Below are 23,701 nucleotides of genomic sequence, written 5' to 3' on the forward strand. Positions count from 1 at the left end.
AAAAGAAATCATTTTCTAGATAAAGAGGTGGCAAACTGTGGCCTACACGTTAAATCTAGCCCACCGTGTTTGTAAATAAAGTTTTATTGGCACACAGCCATGACCGTTCATTTATTTGTGGTCTGTGGCTGCTTTCATGCTTTCAGGGGGCCGTGTGGCCCCCGCAAGTCCAATATATTTCTTGTCTTGCCCTTTAAGAAGAAATCCGCCTGTCACAGAAACTGAGTTTGCCTTTTACAGAAAAAAATCTGTTAGTTTTCTTATCTTCTGTGGAGAATAAAACACTGGAGATAATCCCGAATGAAAATGTCATATTCTAAGCTGAAGTGAGAGACAGGTTCTGATTTCGTGTGTGTTTTTGGTACTATCAACAGCTTTTTTATGTTTCACAGGTATTTGTGATCTTTAAATAACTGATGTGTTTGCTCGTCGTAGTCAGCCTGCGGAGTGGTAACTAGAAGGGAAAAAATGTGAACTTTGGTACCCTTTGCAGATGATTGAGCTTTGACTTGCACGTTGAGTGAGTTAAACCCTGCCAGGTTCTGACTCTTGCACTACACCCGTGGCCGCCCGAGCAGCTGTTTTAGGTGTGGGATGACAACACCTGTGAGGACATTGTGTGTCCACACTGGTTGCCACACGGTGGGGATCCACGTGTGTCCGTTAGGATGCCGTGTGAAGGATGCAGCGCCCCGAACCGTCAGGATTTGGACCCAGGCCGCAGCATTCAGTCTGGGTTAAGTAATGCTGTGAACCTGAGCCAGGGGTATATACAATGACATCACTGAGAACGGTGGGGAAGAATGTTCCCGATTATTCTGCCATTGCTGGTCTGCGTTCCGTTGATTATGTAACTCTTACTGCGCTGTGCATGTTCTTCTTCTTAAAATGGACAGAGCTTTGTCTCCCGCTCTGAGATGCGCTGCTCTTGTTTACAAAACTAACGGGGAAATTATTTGTGGTTGATAAATGAGCTGCCACCGGGGAGACGCTGTGGCCAAGTGGTGTGAGTGTTGGCCTGGAAGGCAGGCGTTTTGCATTCTGATCCTGCCCCTGCGACACACTCCTCGCTCTGCGACCTCCAGGGAAACGGTGGTGTCTGTTTTCCCCATCTGTACAGTAACACTCCCTAGATGCGGCTGCACACTAATGTGTGTTTTGGACGGCCCAGAAGATGTCTTAGAGTCTTGTTTGTTCTTAAAGCTGCATTTTTTTTTTTTTATACAGGGCAGCTTGTTTGAGTTTACTTTTGTTACCCTTTCTGGGAAGATCACTTTTCCATCTTTTCTGCTAAATGGATTTGTCTCTTTCAACTTGAAGGAAGGGGTTTGAGGACAGGCAAATTACTTTGCAGTCCACAATAGGAGAGGTAAGGAGGAAGGGTCTGTTAGAGGCACACGGTGCACAGCAAGCCGGATAATAAACCTAACAGCTGCCTCTCTTTGCTTTTGCCCCTTCCCTACCTCTTAAAATATTGGATAAAATGAACAAAGCTGGACAAATGCCAGAACCTAAAGCTGCATTTTATCTCCTACAATTTCCTTCTAATTTCCTTTGTAGACAAAGTTTGACCTCAGACTCATTCTGGACATGCCTTCTGCAGCAGAGTGCTGGTGAATGTGTTTGACAGGAGGGTGATAGGAGAGTTCTCAAATGAGGGTGCCTTTTCCGGTTTGGGGAGGGTTTTAGAGAGCTTTATTAAAATAGCTTTTCATCTTGCTGTAATTTCCCCTTTAAATGTTCTTATTGTAATGCATATATTAATTATACTATCTATTTAATCCATTTATACTGTATAGATCTTTGTATATATAAATTGGTCATAATTTTTTGCCTTGAACAACTCCTCCCTTGGGCAGTTAATGTATATTTGCAGTTGGCCCTGAGGTTGTATAAAAGAGGTTGTCATGTAAACTGAGTTTAGTGAATGTTGGTTTTGTGATAGACAGGAAATGAATAGAATTTAGAAGAAAGGGGGAGGAAAAAACAAAACCACTGGAAAATTCTGGAAGGAACAGGGCAGATAGAATGGATCAAAACCTAAAACTAGCGAACAGCTGTTGGTAAAGATTCCAGAACTGGTGAGCAGATGGCCCACAGATAGGTGGTCATGGATAGAGAGCAAGGGAGGGAACGCCACTGTCTTTTACAAGTGACTGGTATCGTGAGGTAGAACCAAGATCACTCTCGGGATTGAATTCAGAGTCCGAGCCCGATTTTTCTCTACCTGTCAGGGGCAGACTCTGGAGCTGCTCTTTCTAGTAGGATAGCTATTGGCTACATGCAACTATTTTCATTAAAATAAATTAAAATGAGAAAAAAAAATTACCTCCTCGGTCGCCCTAAGCTACATTTCAAGAGCTCATAGCTAGTGGTGGCTAGCAGCTGCCATATTTAGACAGTGCAGATGAAGAACATTTTCATCACCGCAGCAAGTTCTGTTTGACTAGCACTGGTCCGGAGAGTGTGACTGAGAGTAATAAACTATAAACTATAATTGTAACCTATTTTCTTGGGCAAATCAACCTGTCAAGACCAAGGCAGGCGCAGATAGATTTTTAAGGTTGGTGTAGGTTAAGAAAGTGAACAAAGTTGGGATCAGCACACACGTTAACTGATGCCACCCAAGTGTGTGATTAAATGAAATACTTGTAATGTGTTTACTTGTCCAGGGTGCTTCTGCGCACTTGTATACCCCTGAGATTATTCATTGTCCATAATTTACCCATCTATGGCAAGTCATTAAAAAATGTTATCCTTCTTTTTGGGGAGAAATCATGCAGGAAGAGTGATCTTTGCTGTCAGTTTGTATTTAACTTGATCCTGCTCGTGAGGTTATATTAAAATGCCTTTAGGGAAACTGCGGAATATATGTCTTAAGTTGTGACCTAATAATTGACCCAAGTCAGTGAGATGGTTTAGACTGTGTTCTCTGGCCCTCCTCAAACACATATGTTAGATCATGAACAGGGTCCGGAGGAATGGGAAGAGGAGGTAGAAGAGAAGTAGAAGATTCATCTTTAGCTAGAGTGTGTATAATTCAGGCACCGGAAGAGTAAGAATCTGCCTGTTTCCTGTTCTCCTGTCTGCTGTGTGATTTCTCCAACCAGACCAGGAAGTAATCCCTGATGGCTAGCCTCTAATGAAGTGAGATCTCAGTGGAAGGGTTTCTGTAGGTATATAGAATTTCAGAGACTCCTTTCATTTCTTACTCGGTGTGTGTCTTGTTGATACTTTTAATGCAGTTTCTGAAGGAGATAAGTTTTAGGGAAAAGATTAGTGGAGATAATCAAATCTGGGCTGAGAAAGTATTCATTTTCTGTCTTTTGTTGTGGGTCACTTAAGTCAATAATACTTCCCTGATTATTTTTCTACATTAGAGGCTCTCTTGAGTTCATGTAATCAGTTTCTTGTTCTCTTCTTATTGTGGAATGGAGTGGAAAGGGAAGGTATTTTCCTTCTTCTTTGCTTCTTCCCTCTATCTTGTTAAAATTGTACTCCATTATAGCTGCATCTATCTATCTATCTATCTATCTATCTATCTATCTATCTATCTATCCTTCTAGTCCTATGATTTGTTTTGGGTGGGAAAACAGAATCAGAGCACCTTGAGTGGAAATGAAAAGAACCAGTTAACAAGAAGCGACACTTCCCCTTTGTTTTAATATTAAAAGGGGTAGGTTTGTAGGAGATTGAGGTTTAAAACTTCTTGCAACACTAAAATGCGTTTAGTCCGCTTTGAATTCAAGAAGTAAATGTTGTGTACGGTAATAAGAGTTCCACTAATTTTTGGTGACGTCGATTATAGAAAGCTGACTCTCTTGCTTTAGTTCAGAACTCTTGATAGAAGTTGGCAGGCTGAGTAATTGACTGAATGAGGGGATAGTTCCCTTTAATCAGTCACAAGTGCTTCAAAACAAGCTTGTCATGTGGCTCTTTATCCATTCACTTGTGAGTCTTTGATTCTCTGAATTGAAAAAGCATGATGAAAATCCATCTTTGTAGTTTTGTCTTCTGTGTTGAAGGATAATGTCATATTTTAGCCTGTAGAAAATGACAGAAAAAAATGAAGAATGTAAGAGTTAAATAGAACATTGCCGTTTAATACAAAACACTTTTATTTTGAAATTTTATTTCATAAAATTATGAATTTATTATGAAAATTTTAAGGTTTACAAAAGACAGCTTCCAGTTCGTGGATCTGGGAAGGATTTTTATTTTCTTAGCCTACTTTTTTATTGTATTCCACTCTTTTCAAAATTCCTATCTAAATTTTTTTAAAAAGCACTTTTTATTGTACTAGAGGAAGCAACATAAATTTAAGCTTCATGAACAATTAACTGCAGTGAAAACCCCACTACGGTGTCTTAGAGTCACCGTCACCAGAAATTACTTGGGACTTTCATTACCATGCAAACATTTCTTTGAACATCAGGGGTGGAGCAGGTCAGGATAGAATTTGGGGGGAGGTAAGCATGTTGTTAGTTTGTGTAGAATCCAGGGCCGCTGGCTGCTTTTCTTTTGCTCGTCTTTATCCAGCCTATTTTCTGTCTTCTCCTTCTGCCCTGCCTTGGGCAGGGAGGGTGAAATGGAAACATGCCCCATGGTGATCCAAACCTTGTGCCCTCCCTGTTGACTACCTTGATTGGAATCCCACCTCTCCACAGATTAATACATTCGATGACTCCGTGCTTCTATTCCCTCACCTGTAAAATAGAGATACTATCATTTCCACCTTCACGTGTTATTTACCGGAGATAATACTTGTTGAGCCCTTAGTTCAATCCCTGGTGTAGAGTAAGTGTTCAGTAACGTTGGTCGTATCATTCCCGGCTTTTAAATGGTACCACGGTCTTCTTTTGGGATGCTATTGAAACTGTGTAGTACGCCCCAGAAATATCTTTATTTTTTTTGTGAAAATAACGAAACACCAACTTGGGACGTGGACGTGCAGTTCAATACAGAAGTTCATCCGTCCCCTCCCCAGAGTCATCTCAGATTTATGTGTCATCCTCTGGGATTTGTTCTTTACCTGTCACGTGAAATTCATTTTTTTCAAAGCACCTGAGTAAGATGAACATCGTCCAGAAAGAACACAGGTTAGGAACTCAAGGGACAGAAATTACATTTCCGGTGAACTGACATTTAGTCAGTGCTGCTCTGTTTCTGGGCAAGTGCATCTCACCTGATGGAAATTGTCTGCTGTGCTGCAGATACGGGTGAACCATACGCAGAACTCGCCCTGTCTCACAGTTTGTGCCCCATGGAGGAAGATGGTTCCTGCCAACCATGGTGGTTCAGGGAGGTGGCAGATAGGTGATGTGCTAGAGAGTGACCTGAGGGGGCGTTTGGCAAGGTCTGGAGACGTGTTCGGTCGTCACAGCCAGGGGGAGTGTGCTGCTGACGGCTAACGAGTCGAGAGAGGCCAGCGGTGCCACCGAGCCTCTTGCCATGTACCAGAATCCTCCCTCGCCCTCTCACCCCAACCAGAACAGAGACTACTGGGCTTTAAATGTCAGTAGGGCTCAGGCTGAGAAACTGCTCTACGTGGTCAAGGAAGCCTCCAAGAGGAGGGAACATTTGGGCTAGTATGTAAATATAAGCAAGAGCTATTCTTGCAAAGATTTGTGGGAGGAGCATTTTGACAAGGGAAGCTGGCGAGAGTCAACTCCCTGAGGTGGGAGGAAGCTGAAGGAGGAACAGAGAGGAGGCCAGTGTGCCTGCGAGTGGGTGAGGTCCGCACTGTGGGTAAATAAGGAGGATTTTGTGGCTATTGTAGGAGTTATTCAAGTTGCTCAGTGGGCTTTTGAGTTCCTAATAGAGATTGGACATTGCTGATTGTTTTGAATTCTTCCCTTTGATTTTATTTTCCACAGAATTACGGCCTTGAAACCGATAATATGAAGAACTTGGTTCTGAAACTGCGAGCATCTTCGCACAACTTACAGAATTACATAAGTAGCAGGCGGAAAAGTCCGGCTTACGATGGGGACACTTCCCACAAGCCCCCCAACGAACTCCTGACCTCTGTGGTAGAGCTAATCGGTGCTGCTAAGGCCTTGTTAGCTTGGCTGGACCGGTAGGTTACGCGTGTACTCCACTGTCCCATCAGAGGAGGCCCCAAGCTGCACACACGCCTGTCTTAGGAAAATGAGCCTCTTCATTTCCCTTCCATTGGGCCTCTCCAGGACTTCTGGATCATGGCGGGATTTTAGGGTCCCTTTGGAAGCTACTGAACAGACGAGTGGCAGGACCAAATTAAGGTCCACTTGGGGAAGAGTGGAACCCCCGTGCCAAAGGTGTTTTCGCTGCCGTTAAACGCTCATGATTATTTCGTTGGTCTGAAGGCCGTTAGTTGACTTCTGAAGGGACGTGAATTCTCTTGGCTCATTTTCTAATGTGTTTTTATCTAGCACTCCCGCGGCTCTTCTGTTCAGATTCCTGTTTTGTGTGTTAACGGGAGAGGAAACCATTGCATAACGAGTCCTTTAAACCAGCTCTGCTTGTCAGCCTGCAACGTGGGATCCCAGTGTCCCCACCCCCCTTTTTAAAAGAATGCTTGTTGCTTTCCAGGGCTCCATTTACAGGGATCACCGATTTCTCGGTAACGAAGAACAAGATCATTCAGCTCTGCTTAGACCTGACCACTACAGTCCAGAAGGTCAGTATGTCGTTGCTTTTTTAACACTGTTTCCTCCCTTTACCCTTGTCCTCTTCTTCAGAGGGCTCACATGCAGGCATGAAGTGCCTTTTTCGCTCTTTCTGTTTCTTGCAATTTTTTCCCATCTGACCTGGGGAGAGATGAAGGGCTTTCCATTAGATGCATTAGTGCCGAAGGTTTCTGAACAATGAGCAGTGGCTTTTACGTCAAAGATTACCTTTTTCTGTTTTAAAATAGTTGAGCTAATAGGCCCGTACTTTCTCTAAACTGTTAGAGCACTTAATTTTTTTCATAGAAACTCCAGAGCAACTAAGTCACGTGAAGTTAAGAAATGCTGAGGGAAGGGCCCCGGAAGGATGAGGTGGATACAGTTATGGATATGTGGCTGGAGAGACCCTCCGTTGCAACGGTGACATTTGAGGAATCTGACCAGCATGACTCTGTGCTTGTCCTGATGGAATGGGCCTATTACGTCATCTTGGGGTGTTTTCCTGGTAGTCATTTTTTTTTTTTTTTTAAGTTTACTTATTTATTTTGAGAGAGAGAGAGTATGAGCAGGGGAGGCATAGAGAGAGAGGGAGAGAGAGAATCCCATGCAGGCTCCACACTGTCAGCACAGAGCCCTGCATCGAGCTCGAACTCATGAACCCTGAGATCACGACCTGACCCGAAACTACATGTCAGACGCTTAACCGGCTGAGCCACCCCAGCCCCTTGGTAGTCATTGTTGACTGTTGGGAACTGATGATAGAAAAAACATCTCTTGGTGGGAGTTACAGATCCTGATCTGTTCACATCAGGAGCAGGGTGTCCTGTCCACCGAGCAGTCTCACCACACTTGCCCCTGCTTCTGTGGGCCTCAGCTCACCTGGCACATGATAAGTGGTTTTTAAAATTTTTTTAAATGCGTTTTTAAACAAATGAGATAATGCTTTTGACAAAGAAGCCGATGCAAATCTTTCATGTATCAGGAGAAATTTAACCCAAACTTAAGGGACATGTGAGGTATTGTTTTTGTTTTCCCTTTGGTGCTCATGCTTCATAGAGACCACCACAGGTTCTAATCCTGCCTCTACCACTGCTTAGCCCTGGGGCCTCAGACAAGTTGCTTAAAACTTAAGAGCCTCACTCTTTTTTTTTTTTTTTTTTTGTCTGTAAAATGGGAATCCTAATATTTACTTCACCAGATGATTTGGTAAGGTTTCTACAAGTTATTGTTGAACGAGAAAAGAAGGAAAAAAAGTGGAATATAAAGACAAATGGTGACCCCCCCACTCCCCCCAAAATACGAAAACGTAGGAAGACACATGTTCGTAACACACACGCTATCCAAGAACCTGTGTACAAGGGAGTAAGTTCAGTAGCCAGTCCGGAGGAAAAGTCGTGTTACTTTAGCAGGGAGAGAAGTGGGGACAGAGCCTAGGAGCCAGCCCTCCCCGCCCCCAACCCCAAGGATGAAAAGAAACACTTTTTAAAAAATTTACAAAGACCATTATGTGACCACATTTATGTATTTGTGTAAAATTAAATACAAATAATGTGAAATATTTTATCTAAAAATGACCACACCTACCTCGAAAGTTTGCTATGAAGACTAAATGCAAAGCGCAGTGCCCACAAGAAGTGACAGCATATAGTAGGAAATCTAAAAATGATGCCTTGTACTGGTTTTCTGGACACCGACTTGATGGTTCCAGGAAAGGGAGTTCACAATATGCTGCTCCTTTTTGGTTTGTTTGTTCTGTGGCTTATTTAAATTTGAACAGTTCTTAAGGGTGAAGACTGGCAAGGCGTCACTATACACGGAATATCGTTTTAGGAACGTGGGTTGAAAAAGATGGCTAGCTCCTTGAACATATGTTTTCTCTAGCGTTTGGAGAACACAGGTGTGCTTTGGCACGGGGTGTATTTGTGTGCACACAAATGAGAAGCAATGCACTCGATGAGCGAGCCCCATGCCTTTTGCAGGGTGCCGCCTGCATCCTGAAGGGGGGGGCCCTCACACTCCCTCCCAGCCGGGGGGGGGGGGTTGGGGGTCGGGGGGGGGGGAGTGGGGGGGGGGGCGTGCCGTCTTCAGAACTTCTCGGCGGGAGGTCTGTTGACCTTTCCGGAAGCAACCTGTCTTTTCCGTGTATTCCTTTTATCTGGGAAGTTTCGGGAATGAAAGTTGTGTTCTTCCTTCTTCCGGTGACAAGGAACGTGTTCTCCTTGGGTCTTTATTCCTTTCGTCTCTGTCTGCAAGGAGAGACCTTTGGGTGTCCTTTCGCTCCTTTCTCTCCTCCACGGGTTGCCATCTCCCCTCCTGTTTCTTGTCACTTCGTCTGCATCCTTCCCTTGAAGGATAACGTGTCGGTCTCCTGCGTTGAGGCGTAAATCGTTGCTGCCTTTTCCCCTGGAAGGAGACTGCGCCCTTCTCGTGAGCACGCCTCGTGCTGTCCAAGTCCACGGGTGGATCTTCCGTCAGTTTCCAGTTTCTGGGCTGCGATGTCAGACCGAGGAGACTCCGGGGGAGGGGTGGGGATCTGCATCATCAGTCTGTCCTCTGCGCTGCGAGGCCATGAAAACTGCAGCGGCGGCCGTGAGACATGGGATGACGGTGGCAGGTGCCGAGTCCCGCTGGGGGAAAACTCGGGGGGAAGGGAGCAGTACGCTAGAAAGCCCAGGAGGACTGGACAGAAAGCTGGGTGGCCACAGAAGCAGAGGAGGAAAAAGCCATGAGAGCATTTGCAGAGCACTGGTTGTGTCTCACGTGTGTGCCGCGTGCTCGACGTCTGTTGTCGCGTTTGCTTCTCCGCTGAGTGAGGTTGCATCGTGCCCGCCTCGCAGAGACAGGAGTGCAGGCAGGGAGCAGCTGGGCAGGTTGCTCAGGGCTACCCCGCTGGGGACGAGGTAGAAGGAGGACGAGCAGTGGAGGGAAGGAGCACCCGATAGCTGCCCTGGCTGGGTCCCTGCCAGGTAGGCTGGTCTGAGGCTGCGAGCCAGGTGACCGAGGAACATGACGGAGCTCAGCCCCGCCGTCTGGCTCCAGAGGGTTGATTTGGTTTCAGGATGCCTTTTTTCCATTCCATTGCCTTTGTGCCAAAAAGCATGAAATCATGCCTGCGGCTGCTTCCTCCCAGTAGAAACGGCTGTGGGAACCCGTGTTCACGGTTGCGGAAGGTAAAAAGTGAGCCCTTTCACACGTTGGCTTGAACAGTTTTGGGGAGGCAGGAGAGCACCTCTCACCCATTGGTTCCAATGCCACAGGGAGCCTATTTTCTAGGTGGCTTCTTGGACCTGTCAAGGAATCAAGTGTCAGGAACCACGAGGTCACACATCCACCTTGAATCGTGGGCTGTGGAGTACCGAGAGGAGCTCTCTGCCAGTGGGTGATTATCATTTTGGGATCTGTAATGAAAAACCATAAATACACATTATTACTTTTATTCCTAGCACAAGACTGCATAAGTGTTCTGTTCGCTAAAAATGGATACTTAGTAAATTCTGTGTTTCCGATGCTGTTAACAGGGGATGAGCCATCCACATCCCATCCATGGTACTTGGTGGTTTAGCTCTGTGGACAAGATGGAAGGTGCAAGGCACATGTTCGAGCTGGAATGATTCTGTTTTGCAGAAGTTGTTGCTCCTGTAGTGTTTGAGTTCATATCAGCTTCACGCATGTAAAAATGTATCGCTAAGTTTCTTTCTTAAAGTGTTTTCTTACTTGGATGCTCTTTTCCTGAGGATAAGTGTAAACTTTGCAAGCAGTAGAGTCACTATTAATGTTTAACACATTTTTAATTTAAGAAGATACCAAAAATCTGATTACAAAATCATAGGGTAGAGTATCATACATTTCTAACTCCTGCCCCCCGCCCCACTCCTCAGCGGTAGCAGAAAAGTGACCTTAAGTGACTTTTGATTGAAGTCAAAATCTTTTACAATTCCAACAGAGTTGATTAATATCTTTCGTGTACATGAAATAATTAGGATGTTCCAGTTTGGGATTATACTTAAAGGTGCAAAATAAACTCTGAAGAATCCAGTTGGTCCCCTTTTTTTCTTTTTTCTTTTTTTTTCTTTTTTGTTTTTAATGTTTGTTTATTTTTGAGACAAAGAGACAGAGTGTGAGTGGGGGAGGGGAAGAGAGAGAGGGAGACACAGAATCCGAAGCAGGCTCTAGGCTCTGAGCTGTCAGCACAGAGCCCGATGCTGGGCTCGAACCCATGGGCTGCAAGATCACGACCTGAGCTAAAGTCAGATGCTTAACTGACTGAGTCACCCAGGCTCCCCAGTCCCCCTTTTCTCTGCATGTCCTCTGCCATGTAGAGGGAAACCTTTGCTGTAGGCCAGTTAACTGTGAAGGTTAGCAGTGAGAGTTTCACACTGGTGGTTTCACTGTGACCATTTTTAGACAGGACAATGGTGACTCCTATAATCAGCCAGCTGGGTTCATACAGTTCCGAGTCTTTTGTTCTTACGCTGAATAAATAATGCTTTGCACTCCAGCCCTTTATTTAACATCATCAATAGCATACCTCAAGACCAGTTTTTTGGCAGTGTGTTAATGAATGTTTTGTTGAACCTTTTTCATTTATTAAGGACTAAAATATCTGATTTAATCTCAGTGTTGCTTAAAATAAACTTCTGTGGCTACATTTACTCAAGCCTTTATTTGAAAGCTATTCTTATAGAAGCAGGCCCAGAGCTAAAAGATTCCTGACTTGTTGGCCAAGTGCTGGCTGAGCACGGGGTCACATTTGGGAGCCATTGTCAGGTTTCTTTCTTGGACTCGACTTCTGCTTTCTTGCTCTCTGCACGGTATAGATGGTGGGTGGATTTCAGTTCAATGTTTTTCATAGGTTTTCTGATGAAATAATCGGTCAAATGGGTTCCTTGGATGATAAGCTTCTTTGGTCAGGAGAGAGCAGAGCCTGAGAAGGTGTTGGGTGCCGGCTCCGTGCCCTCCTCATCCCATACAGGGCTGTTTGGGCTGCAGGGGGAGGGGCATGCCAAGTTTCTAGCTGTCTTACAATTTTCTTTTTTCTTCTTTCCTTCTTTAGGATTGCCTTGTAGCAGAAATGGAGGATAAAGTTTTAGCCGTAGTAAGTATACCTTTTAGAAGTGACTGTAAAATTCCTTTTCCCAAACGAATGGGACTCACATTAATTCAAGTAAATATTCTGTGGCTAATGACTTTAGGATATACTTTGAAATATTGGCTCTTTGGGATTTGAGTCTATTAATTTAGGTAGAAAGAGAAGAGTAAAAGTAATCTAGCAACAAGAAAATTACTACTGTGAAAATTCCTGTGCTTCACTTGGGTATATGGGGGTCTCTGTTTCCTCCGAACATTTCATTAGGTACAATTATACTTAAATTACTAGCCAGCCTGTTAATGAGGGTTACCCTGATCTGTAAATTTCACTTTAGGAACGTTATGATTAAAAAAAAAAAAAAAAAAAAAAAAAAAATCCTTGGCAAAACCCTTCTGATGGCAGGGGGATGTGCCGTGATTGTTTAAAGAGCATTTTGTAACCATTCATCATCGCTTCCTCCCTTTGACATAAGCCAGCCTGGGCCCTTTTGATAAGGCCTTCCTCCTACTGATGTTGAGGAATTTAGCAGTGAAACTGCTATAAATATATTTTCCATAAATAGGAGGCTAAACAAATTGAGGGAAGGTAAGAAGTGTCACTTCTTGGATTCTCCCCCTTGGGGGAAAAAAAAATCACTCTTTGGAATTTCCTGATTTCCTTGGTGGTTTGATTTTGAAAGGTTAGATGAACCTGGGGGAAACAACAACACGTAACCAGCACTTCATGGGGATCTTCATGTCTCAAAAAGTTTACGTTGTCAGTGTTTGGGGTCAGAGAATGTGAACCATTACTAAAAAGATGGTTACCCCTAAATGTAAAATACAAATCTATGCATCTCCTGGATGATAACAGGAGAAAAATCTAGGTTGACCTTGTGTTTGCTGGTGAGTTTTTAGATCCAGTACCAAAAGCACAATCCGTGAAAGAAAAACTGATAGGATAGATCTCATTGAAATGGAAAACTCTGCTCCATGAAATGCAGTGCTAAGAGAATGGAAAGACAAGCCACAGACTGGGAGCAAGTAGTTTTAAAAGGATAAAGGATTTGTATCCAAAATATACAAAGAACTGTTAAACTCAACAGTGAGGAAACAACCCAGTTAAAAAGTGGGCAAAAACTCTTAAAAACTGAGAACAAACTGAGGGTCGATGAGGGGTGGGAGGGAGGGGAGGGTGGGTGATGGGTATTGAGGAAGGCACCTTTTGGGATGAGCACTGGGTGTTGTATGGAAACCAATTTGACAATAAATTTCATATATTGAAAAAAAATAAAAAATAAAAAGTGGGCAAAAGATGTGAACAGACATCTCACCAAAAAGGTACGCAGCTGACAAATCAGTATAGGAAAGATGTTCAGCATCGTGTTTCATTAGGGGAATTGCCAATTAAAACAACAGTGAGATACTATACACACCTGTTAGAATAACTGAACTCCAAAACATGACAACACCAAATGCTGGCAAGGATGTGGAGCAGTTGGCACTCTTGGTCATTGCTGGTGGGAACACAACATGGTACGGTCACCTTGGAAGGCACTGTGGCAGTTTCTTACAAAACCAAGCATATGCTCACCCCACGATCTAGCAGTTGTACCCAATGAATTAAAAACTTGTATCCGCAAAAACCTGTACAGAATGTTACAACAGCTTTATTCCTTAATTCTGCAACTTGGAAGCAGTCAAGATGTCCTCCAGTGAGTGACCAGATAAACATCCAGACAATAGACTGTTACTGAGCAGTAAAAAGAAATTATCTAAAAGCCATGAAAAGATATGGAAGAACCTTAAATTCATATCACCAAGTGAAAGAAGCCCGTCTGAAAAGGCTACATGTTGTATGATTCTAATTATTTGATATTCTGGAAGAGGCAAAAACCACAAAGTCAGTAAAAAGACCAGTGATTGCCAAGGGTTCATAGTGGGGGAGGGCGGGAGAGATGAATAGATAGAACGGGGGTTTCAGGTAGTGAAAGTGTTCTGTGTGATACCGTAGAGGTGGAGACATGACGGTGTGCATTTGTTGAAACCCACAGAACTATATACCGCAAAGAATGAACCCTAATGTCAACTACGGACTTTTGTTAATAATAAGGTACCAATTTTGGTTCATCGGTTGTAACAAATGTACCACACTAAGGCCAATGTTTTTATATCTTATTATTAACCCTGTTATAACTGTATTGGAAATTGTGTTGGGGTGGGAAGGAAGCACATAGAAACTCTGCACTTTATGCTCCGTTTTTCTGGAAACCTAAAACTGCTTTTAAAATAAAACCTACTCAAAAAAAAGCAGGTACAGGCAAAAAAAAAAAAAAAAAAATTAACCTGGTGAATATTTGATAGTATAGAATGTGAGCGATCAGGAAAAAACCATGCAGAGGCTAGGAATAGATGATTGTCCTTAACTGCCAAACGGGGGTTTCTGTACAGTCTGTGCTCCTAATTCATATAAGAGCTGCACTCTTTAAACAAAGCTGAAGTGGCACCGTTTCCACGGATCGCAGATACGAAGTCCCAATGCCATGCCTTCGTTAAGTAACATTATTAAAATGATCACCGACCAGAGCTGAAGATTGCAGGTGAAGTGCATTTCTTTAAACTGCACCTGAGATAAACTTGGTTAATGATTGAACCTTTCCTATGTGCCTCTCCAACTCTAGGTCAAGGTTTTAAATGGCATCTGTGACAAAACAATACGATCTGCTACAGATCCTGTTATGAGCCAGTGTGCGTGTCTGGAGGAAGTTCACCTGCCAAACGTTAAGCCTGGGGAAGGCCTGGTGAGATTCTAGAAACACTTGTTTTCTTCCCAAATAAGAACACATGGTCATTTATTAAAGTTTGGGGTTTTTTTTTTTTAATGATTCTTTATTGCTCTCACTGTAATTCTGAATAGAATTAAACTTAGATTGTCTTCCATTATGTAGTTAGGAATTTGCCATCTCGAACTGTTGATAGGTTTTATGTCTTCAAAGTATACAAATAAATACAGTTTTTAAACTGTATTCTCGTATCTTGAAGGGATTGTTTTAACAGTTTTATTTTTAGGACTTAGTGCGAGGAGGTATAAAACATTTACACAAAGGAAAGATGGTCTCGGGGTACAAAACAACATCTGCTCTGAAAGTGTCTATTAGCACTTAGATGAACGTGAGAAGAGGTGGTTGAAAGAAATGATTTCTTAAAAAAAGTTCAGAACTGTTTCATAAATGATGTATGAGCCCTATTATAGTAACAGGCCCCCAGCATACAAATAGGTAGATACCTGGCTTCCTAGATCACAGATCTTGCAGTGCCTAGCATGCATCTCGTGTGATGAATTTCCCGAAAAATTTATTTTTATTTATTTTTTAATGTTTGTGTATTTTTGAGAGAGAGAGAGTGCTCACGTGAGCGTGAGCCGGGGAGGAGTTGGGGGGAGGACTGAGGATCCGAAGCTGATTCTGTGCTGACAGCAGAGAGCCCGATGTGGGGCTCAAACTCAGAAACCGCGAGATCATGACCTGAGGTGAAGTCGGATGGCCAGCCAACTGAGCCACCCAGGTGCCCCAGTTTGCTGAAAGTTAAGTGGAAAAACCATGAGCCTCCTTGATGAGCTTGTAGAGGCTTTGAGTCTGAGAGAGCTGGGTTTAAATCCAAGTCCTCAAGGGTCCTAACGGCTTTACCGGTCAGTTTCCTCATCTGTCTTAAGTGAATAGTAATAATTACTGCCTCACAGAGTTGTGGACGGTGTTCAATGAGATGATGGGTGTCAGGTGCCAGCTTCTGGGGCACAGTTCCTGTCAGTAGTTGGTGGCTGTGCAGGTACTGATGAGGATGAGGAAGAGGAGGAGGAGGAAGCATGAAGTAGTCTGTAGGTAGCTGTGGGGAGATATCAAGGCAGTCTCTCTCCTCAGGAAAACAACAATCAACCAGATATCGCCAAGCTCACTTTCTTTTTTTTTTTTTTTTTTAATTTATTTTTTTTTTAACGTTTATTTATTTTTGAGACGGAGAGAGACAGAGCATGAATAGGGAAGGGTCAGAGAGAGGGAGACACAGAATCCGAAACAGGCTCCAGGCTCTGAGCTGTCAGCACAGAGCCCAACGCGGGGCTCGAACTCACGGACCGCGAGATCATGACCTGAGCTGAAGTCGGCCGCTTAACCGACTGAGCCACCCAGGGGCCCCGACAAGCTCACTTTCTTAGCAAGTAGAAATATGCATGTTGAGTGTCAGCATTTGACGAGAGTCCCATTATAGTGTGGTGTAGTTGCTGAGCCGGGCAAGTCCAGGGTCAAGATGATTTCTGAGGAAGATCTACGTTATTGCAAATCTGATACCAGGGTGAGCAACTACTCTTGGCCCAGACTGCGAGATTTTGCTCTTTCCCCTCGTCTTACAAAAGTTTCCTAAAAATGTTTTGTACGTGATCTATCCAACGGCGGAAATCTTTCCTCCATGATATGGCATTCACCCCTGAGTTTGCCTGTCAGGCCTGTCGGGAGGAGTGTATCTGTCTTTATGCTTCCCTTCAAATGGAGGCGTGCCTGTTTCTGGTTTACTCCCTATGTGGTGTTTCTTAATAGTCTTTGTTCATATATCCTGGTCTGGCTTGTTGGTGGCTTCAGTGAGTCACCCCACAATGAGTGCCGATAGCAAATTTATCCGAATACATTGTGTCACCAGACAAAGAAGTGGTCAGGAGAGAGCAGTCCCTGTTTGAAATGCCTCATTCATCCTGCACGTCTGAGAAGATGCCTTCTGAGTCCCCAGAGTTATGGCAAAATTCTGTGGGCCCAGGACACAAGTTCTCATACCAAAGAGATCTGGCTTCTGATTTCTTCCACTAGTGTTTCCATTTGTTAGCTCCCCTTCACTGCTTGTGGATCTTGTTTCACAATGTTTCAGAGTCTTAAAAATGAGTGTTGTTCTGAAGGGATTGCCTTTAATGTTTTATAAGATGAAGTCTCCCTGGCGGCCATGTTTCTAAATGTTGGAGTAATGAGTGAATATATTTGCGACTCCCTCTAGGGCATGTACATCAAATCAACCTATGATGGATTGCACGTGATTACTGGAACCACCGAGAATGTAAGTGCATATCCGTTAAATGTAAAAGCCATTGTGTGTTTAAACAGATTTGACACATAGTCCCTATACTTTTCATTTAAACGTGTGCCTCCTGTTTTATTATCTATAGTGAGAGTATGGGTGCTGTTTTGTTTATTTCTGTTGCTAGGCACACTGCTTATCACCAGCTGTTGTAAATTTATTATTTAAATTGTCTTTTATTGCTGTTGTTCACATACCTTGCCCGGTTTTTGCCCCCCAACCTTGTTAATTATTCCTGTTGCACCCTGGAAATGTTAACCCATAAATATAAAAACAGTGATATCTTTGTTGTTGAAAATCACTCTTACAGGAACTGGAATTGGTAGCTGTATGTGTAAAATACAGTTTTTTGTTGTTGCTTAATGGAATTTATATGCGTCACCAAAGCAACTATTTCGAGATTGTTTGCACAATGTAGATTCTTTTTATAGAGTTGTGTTTTGTAGTATTTGATATGATATTGAAATTTAGTTCCCCTGCCCTGCACCCTAATCTTTTGAATAGAAAATGCAGGACTGTTTCTACTGTGAGAGTCTTTGTACACTGTTAACTTCCTTTTGGAAATGCTACTACATGAAAGGTTTTTCTTGAGCCCCTCAAACATTTTGAATTTGTAAAAAGTAGAGCTAATTGAATGCTTTCTTTTTTGCAACTTACAATATGGCTAGTTTTTGGTGACATTGACATGAAGCTAAAAATGTTTGAATAGCTTCCTGGATCTGTATGAAAGAAGTATGTGTCTGTGAAATTAATCTGCTATTTAATCAACTAAGACAAGAGGAAATAATTCCTAAAAATAGAAGAAATTTGGTAACTGCTTTTCTAATCCGGTGCAAATACATGTTGCATTTTGAACTTCAGCTGCTAGATCTTCAGATAAAATAAAATGGCATGGTCTTTGATGAGGGTTTGTGATGCAAGCTTGATTTTTGTAGCAGCAAAGAAATGGCATTGCTTAAAGCAGCCAGTGAAATTTAAATAAGTTGTGTGGTTCTGGCAGACGGTGAGTAAGAAGATGGTAGTATCTTGAAGCATTCTCTGTTGAGCGGCGGTGAAAACGCACTGACAAGCAGTAGGAATTTTTATAGCACATCACCCGATCGGCAGTAACAGCACAGGAAACTCTAGTTTTAGGTCAGGGACGGTGCAAAGGAGAAAACACATCACTCGTGACGCAGTTCATCCCTCATCCTTGTCAGAGACTTAGCGAATTTCAGCTGAACCATAAACAAGAACATACTCATGGACCGTTCATTTCATTGTTTAGGGGCTGGGTGGATTCAGAGGGATGGTGAAGGTCATTTGAGTTTTTAAAGAGTTGAAGTTTTGCATCTATCACTTGATAGTGACTGCATTATTTAACAGCCAGACCTGTGTGGTTCCAGACTTTACCGGTCTTCTTAAAGCAGTTTTCATCTTGGATCAGCGTATAGCTCGCTATCATATTACTACCAGAAGGCACACATTTCTCCTCTTCAAACCACCCCCCTTCCTTTGGTTTTAAGGATGAGAGTTGAATGACAGACTGGCAACTTAACAAGCTGCTTTTGAATGACGTGGAAGGTCAAATGTAAGGATCCATTTCCTAGAATTCCTACCAGCCTCATAAGACTGGGTGAGAGATTCAGGGTTGACCTGGATGTAGTCGATCCCATACAGGATCAAACAGAAGTCATCCTGGAGACAGGTGGTTTCCATCTTGTTAAAGATGAAAAAAAGGAAAACTTGACTTATTCTATCTGGCAGTCCATTCGAAAATGTCACTCATTGTTTTCAGTCACTCAGCTTGTGTTCACAGAGTACATGGAATGTGCTAAATCTTGCAGATGAGGGTGGGAAGTTAGGTAAGAGCCCACTTCTCCAGGGCTTCTGAGTATCTCACCCTAAATGCTGGATATTTTACACATAAATGGCAGTAGAAAGTGAGAGCTCCCGGACGGCTTTCCAGCTAGCACTTAAGGTTGTTGTGACTTCAGAATCAGAATGTTTTAGAAGCCTAGTATGGTGGGTGGTAGTGGACAGAAATCACCCACTGCCTTCCTTTATTTCTCCATCTTGGACTCCAGGCTGCAGCAATGACAGCAGACCATCTTAGGCCTACGGTGCATTTTGGGGTGGGGGTTGGGGGGACGTTACCTGAGAAATCAGGATCATTCCAAGGTCAGCCTAACAGTATCTAGTGATTCTCTTTGACTTCTTTTTTGATATTGTTCAACACCTTGAGAGGAGTCTTAACAGGATCCCATCCATACTTCTATTCCCCACCTCTGAGATGAGGTGAGAATTAGATTAGCCTCTGAAGAATGGATGCATTCTTCTCCGGGTCATCACCCTTCTGCAGAAAACCAGAACAAGCATCATTTTTCAGTAGTCTGGCTCGTGGTGAAGATAGGCAAGAGCCACTGCCCCAGGAAGAATTTTGGTATCAAGCTCTCTCTTTACCAGTGTTCTGCCAAACACATCTCTTAGTCACCTGGTAAGACATTTGAGAAATGAATGCGTGAGGATCCCGAGGAAGGAAAGTCACTTCAGGTCATTTAGGCTTGTTTTTTAAGATTGCATATCTATAAACAGGAACTTCCTGACCTCTGGGTCATCTTTTATAAAGTGAAGATTACCTTAAATGAATCCCTGGCCAGGAAGATTATCTGGGCTGGACTGATTCTTTTTTTTTTCTTTTTTTTTTAATATTTATTTATTTATTTTGAAAGACAGCGCAAGCAGGGGAGGGGCAGAGAGAGAGAGAGGGAGAAGAGTCCCAAGCAGGCTCCACTCTGCCAGCACAGAGTCCGATGCGGGCTCGCTCCCATGAACCAGGAGATCATGACCTGAGCCGAAATCAAGAGTTGGATGCCTAACCAACTCAGCCACCTAGGTGCCCCATGGCTAGACTGATTCTGATCAGACTTAGCGAAGTTGGTCTGTAACTGAGGGTTAAGCGTCTGACACGCAGGAGCAAAAAGGAGCCTACGCTCACTCACTTCTTTCTTTAAGTGTCTCAAGAGAAAGAGACTTGAAATAGACCATCTCCCAGAGGTACCCCCTGTGCTGGTCTCTCAGGTGAGGCACCGCTGGTTGTTATGGTTGCAGGTTACATGTTTTGAAAAATAACTGTCACAGTTACATGTTGGATCTAGATAAATCAAAGAGATTGTTTCTATAGTTTAATGCTGCTTGCTCATTTCTTGCTGAGCCCATCAGAACAGTTGAGTGAGAAGATCCAGCAAGGATGTCTTGGGTTTAGTTGCTGCCCTCCTGACTTCATTCAAAAGTGCTATCTATCTATCTATATAATTTTTTTTAATGTTTATTTATTTTTGACAGAGAGAGAGAGAGAGAGAGACAGAGCGTGAGCAGGGGAGGGGCAGTGAGAGGGAGACGCAGAATCCAAAGCAGGCTCCAGGCTCTGAGCTGTCCGCCCAGAGCCTGATGTGGGGCTCGAACTCACAAACTGTGAGATCATGACCTGAGCTAAAGTCGGACACTTAACCGACTGAGCCACCCAGGCGCCCCAAAAGTGCTATTTTTAAAAAAATAATTATAAATGTGTTTGAAGATTAAATCAGTTACATAAGTTACCAAATAAAATACTCTGGCCTAGATAAGGTATGACTATAATTTGAAATGAAGGGTTTATCCTTTGCTTTTGCTCACAGGAGTTATCTTAAACATGAAGAGTGCTAGTTTCATTGATTGAACAAGAATATTATGAGCAAAATATTTGACAAATAAATTACATCTAGGTATTTATATACACACATATTATTTGGGGGAATAAAAATCTGGACTTCTAATACTGAAAACACACTCATTTAGAAATCAACATGAGGGGCGCCTGGGTGGCTCAGTCGGTTAAGCGGCTGACTTCGGCTCAGGTCATGATCTTGCGGTCCGTGAGTTCGAGCCCTGCGTCAGGCTCTGTGCTGACCGCTCAGAGCCTGGAGCCTGTTTCAGATTCTGTGTCTCCCTCTCTCTGACCCTCCCCCGTTCATGCTCTGTCTCTCTCTGTCTCAAAAATAAATAAACATTAAAAAAAAAAAAAAAAGAAATCAACGTGAAAATGAAAAAAATTTAAAGTCATTTTCTCTGAAGAAATATATTTTCTATTGTCATCGTCTTTCTATTTTAATAGCATTGTGATAATGTGTAAAATAAGGTTGAGTAAACAAGGTTTAATTTTAATAATTGCTTAAAAGGAGATGGGATGACAGAGTTACAGTGATGATCTTTACGTGGTAAGCAGTTGGTCAGCTTTTGTGAAATTAATTTTGATAGGGATATATGTAAGATATTTTTTAAAGTTTATTTATTTATTTTGAGAGAGAAAGAGGCAGAGTGAGAGGGAGAGAGAGAAGCCCAAGCAGGCTCCATGCTGCCAGCACAGAGCCCTACGCGGGGCTCGATTTCACGAACTGTGAGATCAGGACCTGAGCCGAAATCAAGAGTCAGACGCTTAACCGACTGAGCCACCCGGGCGCCCCTGTACGATATTTTTTAGGTGAACCAGCAGCTCTTATCAGTTTGTTGTGTCGACAGTGTGTCCCGCTCTTCCTGAGGGGCTGGATGAACCCAGCCGTTGCAGTTGACGGGTGATCTGTACCAGCTGCCCACGCATCAAGTAGGGAAGTCAGGTGTCCGCCTGTGGGCCAGACTCTACAGACCGTGTAGTTTCAGGGTCATCTCGTAAGTGCGCCGTGTGATAGTTCTTGAGAAAATCGTGTTCCCTTTGCTCTTTGTCTGCAGAAGAAAGAAGGAAGAAGAAATAGAAGCAGAAAGAAATAGAGGGTTGAAAAACTAAGACAGGTCTCTGTGTTTGTTCTTAATAGTCTCCTGCAGACAGATCTCAGAAGATTCATGCTGGTGATGAAGTCATTCAGGTTAATCAGCAAACTGTGGTGAGTTTGTTCATCGAGACGAGGACTTTTAATATTCCCCTCTAGAACTTTCAACTAAATCCAAAGCCATTTTGCTTGAATTTTTTTTAATTTGCAATTTATATCCAATTTTCCGTAATTTTAAGTAGTGCTAAGGTGAACATCTTGGTGTCTATTTGCTCGCTCCTGATTTCCTTGAAATAAATTCATAACTTTGATTTTTCATTATTCCTGAGTGAGTCCCTTTTCCTCATTTTCCTTCTTTGAAGGTGGGATGGCAGCTGAAAAATCTGGTGAGGAAGTTGAGGGAGAATCCTACTGGCGTCGTATTACTGCTTAAGAAGCGCCCCACGGGCTCTTTCAACTTTACCCCTGCCCCCCTGAAAAACCTACGGTGGAAACCACCACTGGTGCAGGTATCCGTTACTGGTTGTGAACTTCACCTGGTGTCAGCACGTGAACAGCGTCATCGTTGTTGGCCTACAGAAGTGACAAAATTGAAGGTCTCACCCAAGATTTTAAAAAATAGGTCCTTTGAGACCAATAACATGATTAAAATTAAGCCGCCAGGATTTAAAGTTTTTAAAATTAACTTACATGTATGTGTATATGTATATATAATACTAAGTAGCATAGAGTTGTGTACTTCCTGCGTGGCAAGCAGTGTGCTAAGCCTGTTATGCGTATTGTGTCACTTAAGTCACCCTATGTTGGTACTATTCTTGGCCCCATTGATTCCCATCTTTATAGATGAGGCACAGAGAAGTTGAGTGGTTTGCCCAGAGATACACAGCTAATAAAAGCCATAGCCAGAATAGTACCCAGACCGAGTCCCAAGCCCACGCTCCTAGTCAGTGATAGCATCGTTAGCGGTTTGTATGAACTAACACATTTAATCTGCGCGGCAGCCCTGTGCAGGACCTCCTGCCAGCATGGCTGGTTTTTGAGGAGGAAACTGAGGCATGGTATTTAAGTGATTTGCTCAGAGCTAGAATTCTGACCTGGCTCCCAAGCCTCTACTTTTTACTGTGCTTCCAGTCTTTCAAAACTCCCAGTTAATTCTGACTGTCTCAAAGAATGCAAATGGAGTGTCGCTAATGGCTGTGAACACACGAATGACCTCAGTCCCCGGTGTTGCTTTTGGGGAAGGAGAGTTAACCAAGAATAATCTCTTAAGTTCACTTCCACCCTTTGCACTGGCTTCCGTTTCAGACCTCACCTCCACCCACGACAACCCAGTCCCCTGAAAGCACAATGGATACCTCGCTGAAGAAGGAGAAGCCCGCCATCTTGGATCTTTATATCCCTCCTCCACCAGCCGTTCCCTACTCGCCCCGGTAGGTCACTGTTCCTGTTGGCGGTGTGCGCGTCTCCTGTGCCTGGAGATTCTCAGTGGTGGTGTGCAGGCTGTGAGGGTCTCGAGGGGAGAAGTTGCTGAACTCCCGTGTGACAGCAGGGAGTCTTGAGATCGCAGTTTTCACAAGTGTGATCCTGGGCGTGGGCGTGGGAGGGCTGAGTGAAGGGGGTCAAAAGGTCCCAACTTCTAGTTATAAGATAAATAAGCTGTGGGGTGTAATGTACAGCATGGTGACTGTAGTTAACAGTATTCTATTTTGTATTTGAAAGTTGCTGAGAGAGGACATCTGTAAAGTTCTCATAGCAAGAAAAAAAGAATTTGTAACTATGTGAGGTGATGGATGTTAATGGAACTATTTATGGTGATCATTTCGTACTATGCACGCATATCAAGTCCTTATGTTGTACACCTACAACTAATACAATGTTACATGTCAACTATATCTTAATAAAACCGGGGGACATGTGTGATCCTTTAGGTGGAAGTGTAGGCATGGATCCGGGGTTCACGGGTCTTGACGCTGTGCGGTTAGGTGGGAGCGGGCTCTTTATGAAAGCGTGTGCTCCGGGAATACGTTGTTTTGGCTCCTCCTGGGATATGAGAAGGGGCTGTTTGGGGATCCCTGAAGCTGAAGTTTC

The 23,701-nt window shown here is 43.3% G+C and overlaps 1 protein-coding gene across 5 annotated transcripts in view; it reads left to right on the plus strand.

The window, feature by feature from the left end:
- CNKSR3 (CNKSR family member 3) overlaps positions 1 to 23,701 on the plus strand; it is an 83,885-nt gene that overhangs the window by 53,192 nt on the left and 6,992 nt on the right. For 3 of the 5 annotated variants that reach the window (XM_053904344.1, XM_053904341.1, XM_053904343.1), the window contains 8 exons: positions 5,877 to 6,079; positions 6,574 to 6,661; positions 11,704 to 11,745; positions 14,399 to 14,518; positions 16,752 to 16,811; positions 21,659 to 21,727; positions 21,976 to 22,209; positions 22,919 to 23,043. In XM_053904344.1, coding sequence (XP_053760319.1) covers positions 5,901 to 6,079; positions 6,574 to 6,661; positions 11,704 to 11,745; positions 14,399 to 14,518; positions 16,752 to 16,811; positions 21,659 to 21,727; positions 21,976 to 22,209; positions 22,919 to 23,043 — 917 coding nt within the window. In that variant the 5' untranslated portion in view covers positions 5,877 to 5,900. Of the gene's footprint in view, positions 1 to 1,254; positions 1,370 to 5,876; positions 6,080 to 6,573; positions 6,662 to 11,703; positions 11,746 to 14,398; positions 14,519 to 16,751; positions 16,812 to 21,658; positions 21,728 to 21,975; positions 22,210 to 22,918; positions 23,044 to 23,701 lie in introns of those variants that run through there. The other 2 variants (XM_053904345.1, XM_053904342.1) reach the window with 2 other exon arrangements.

This window comes from Panthera pardus, unplaced genomic scaffold (assembly GCF_024362965.1).
Source record: "Panthera pardus isolate Hobbes unplaced genomic scaffold, ASM2436296v1 HiC_scaffold_17, whole genome shotgun sequence".
Lineage (NCBI taxonomy): Eukaryota > Metazoa > Chordata > Mammalia > Carnivora > Felidae > Panthera > Panthera pardus.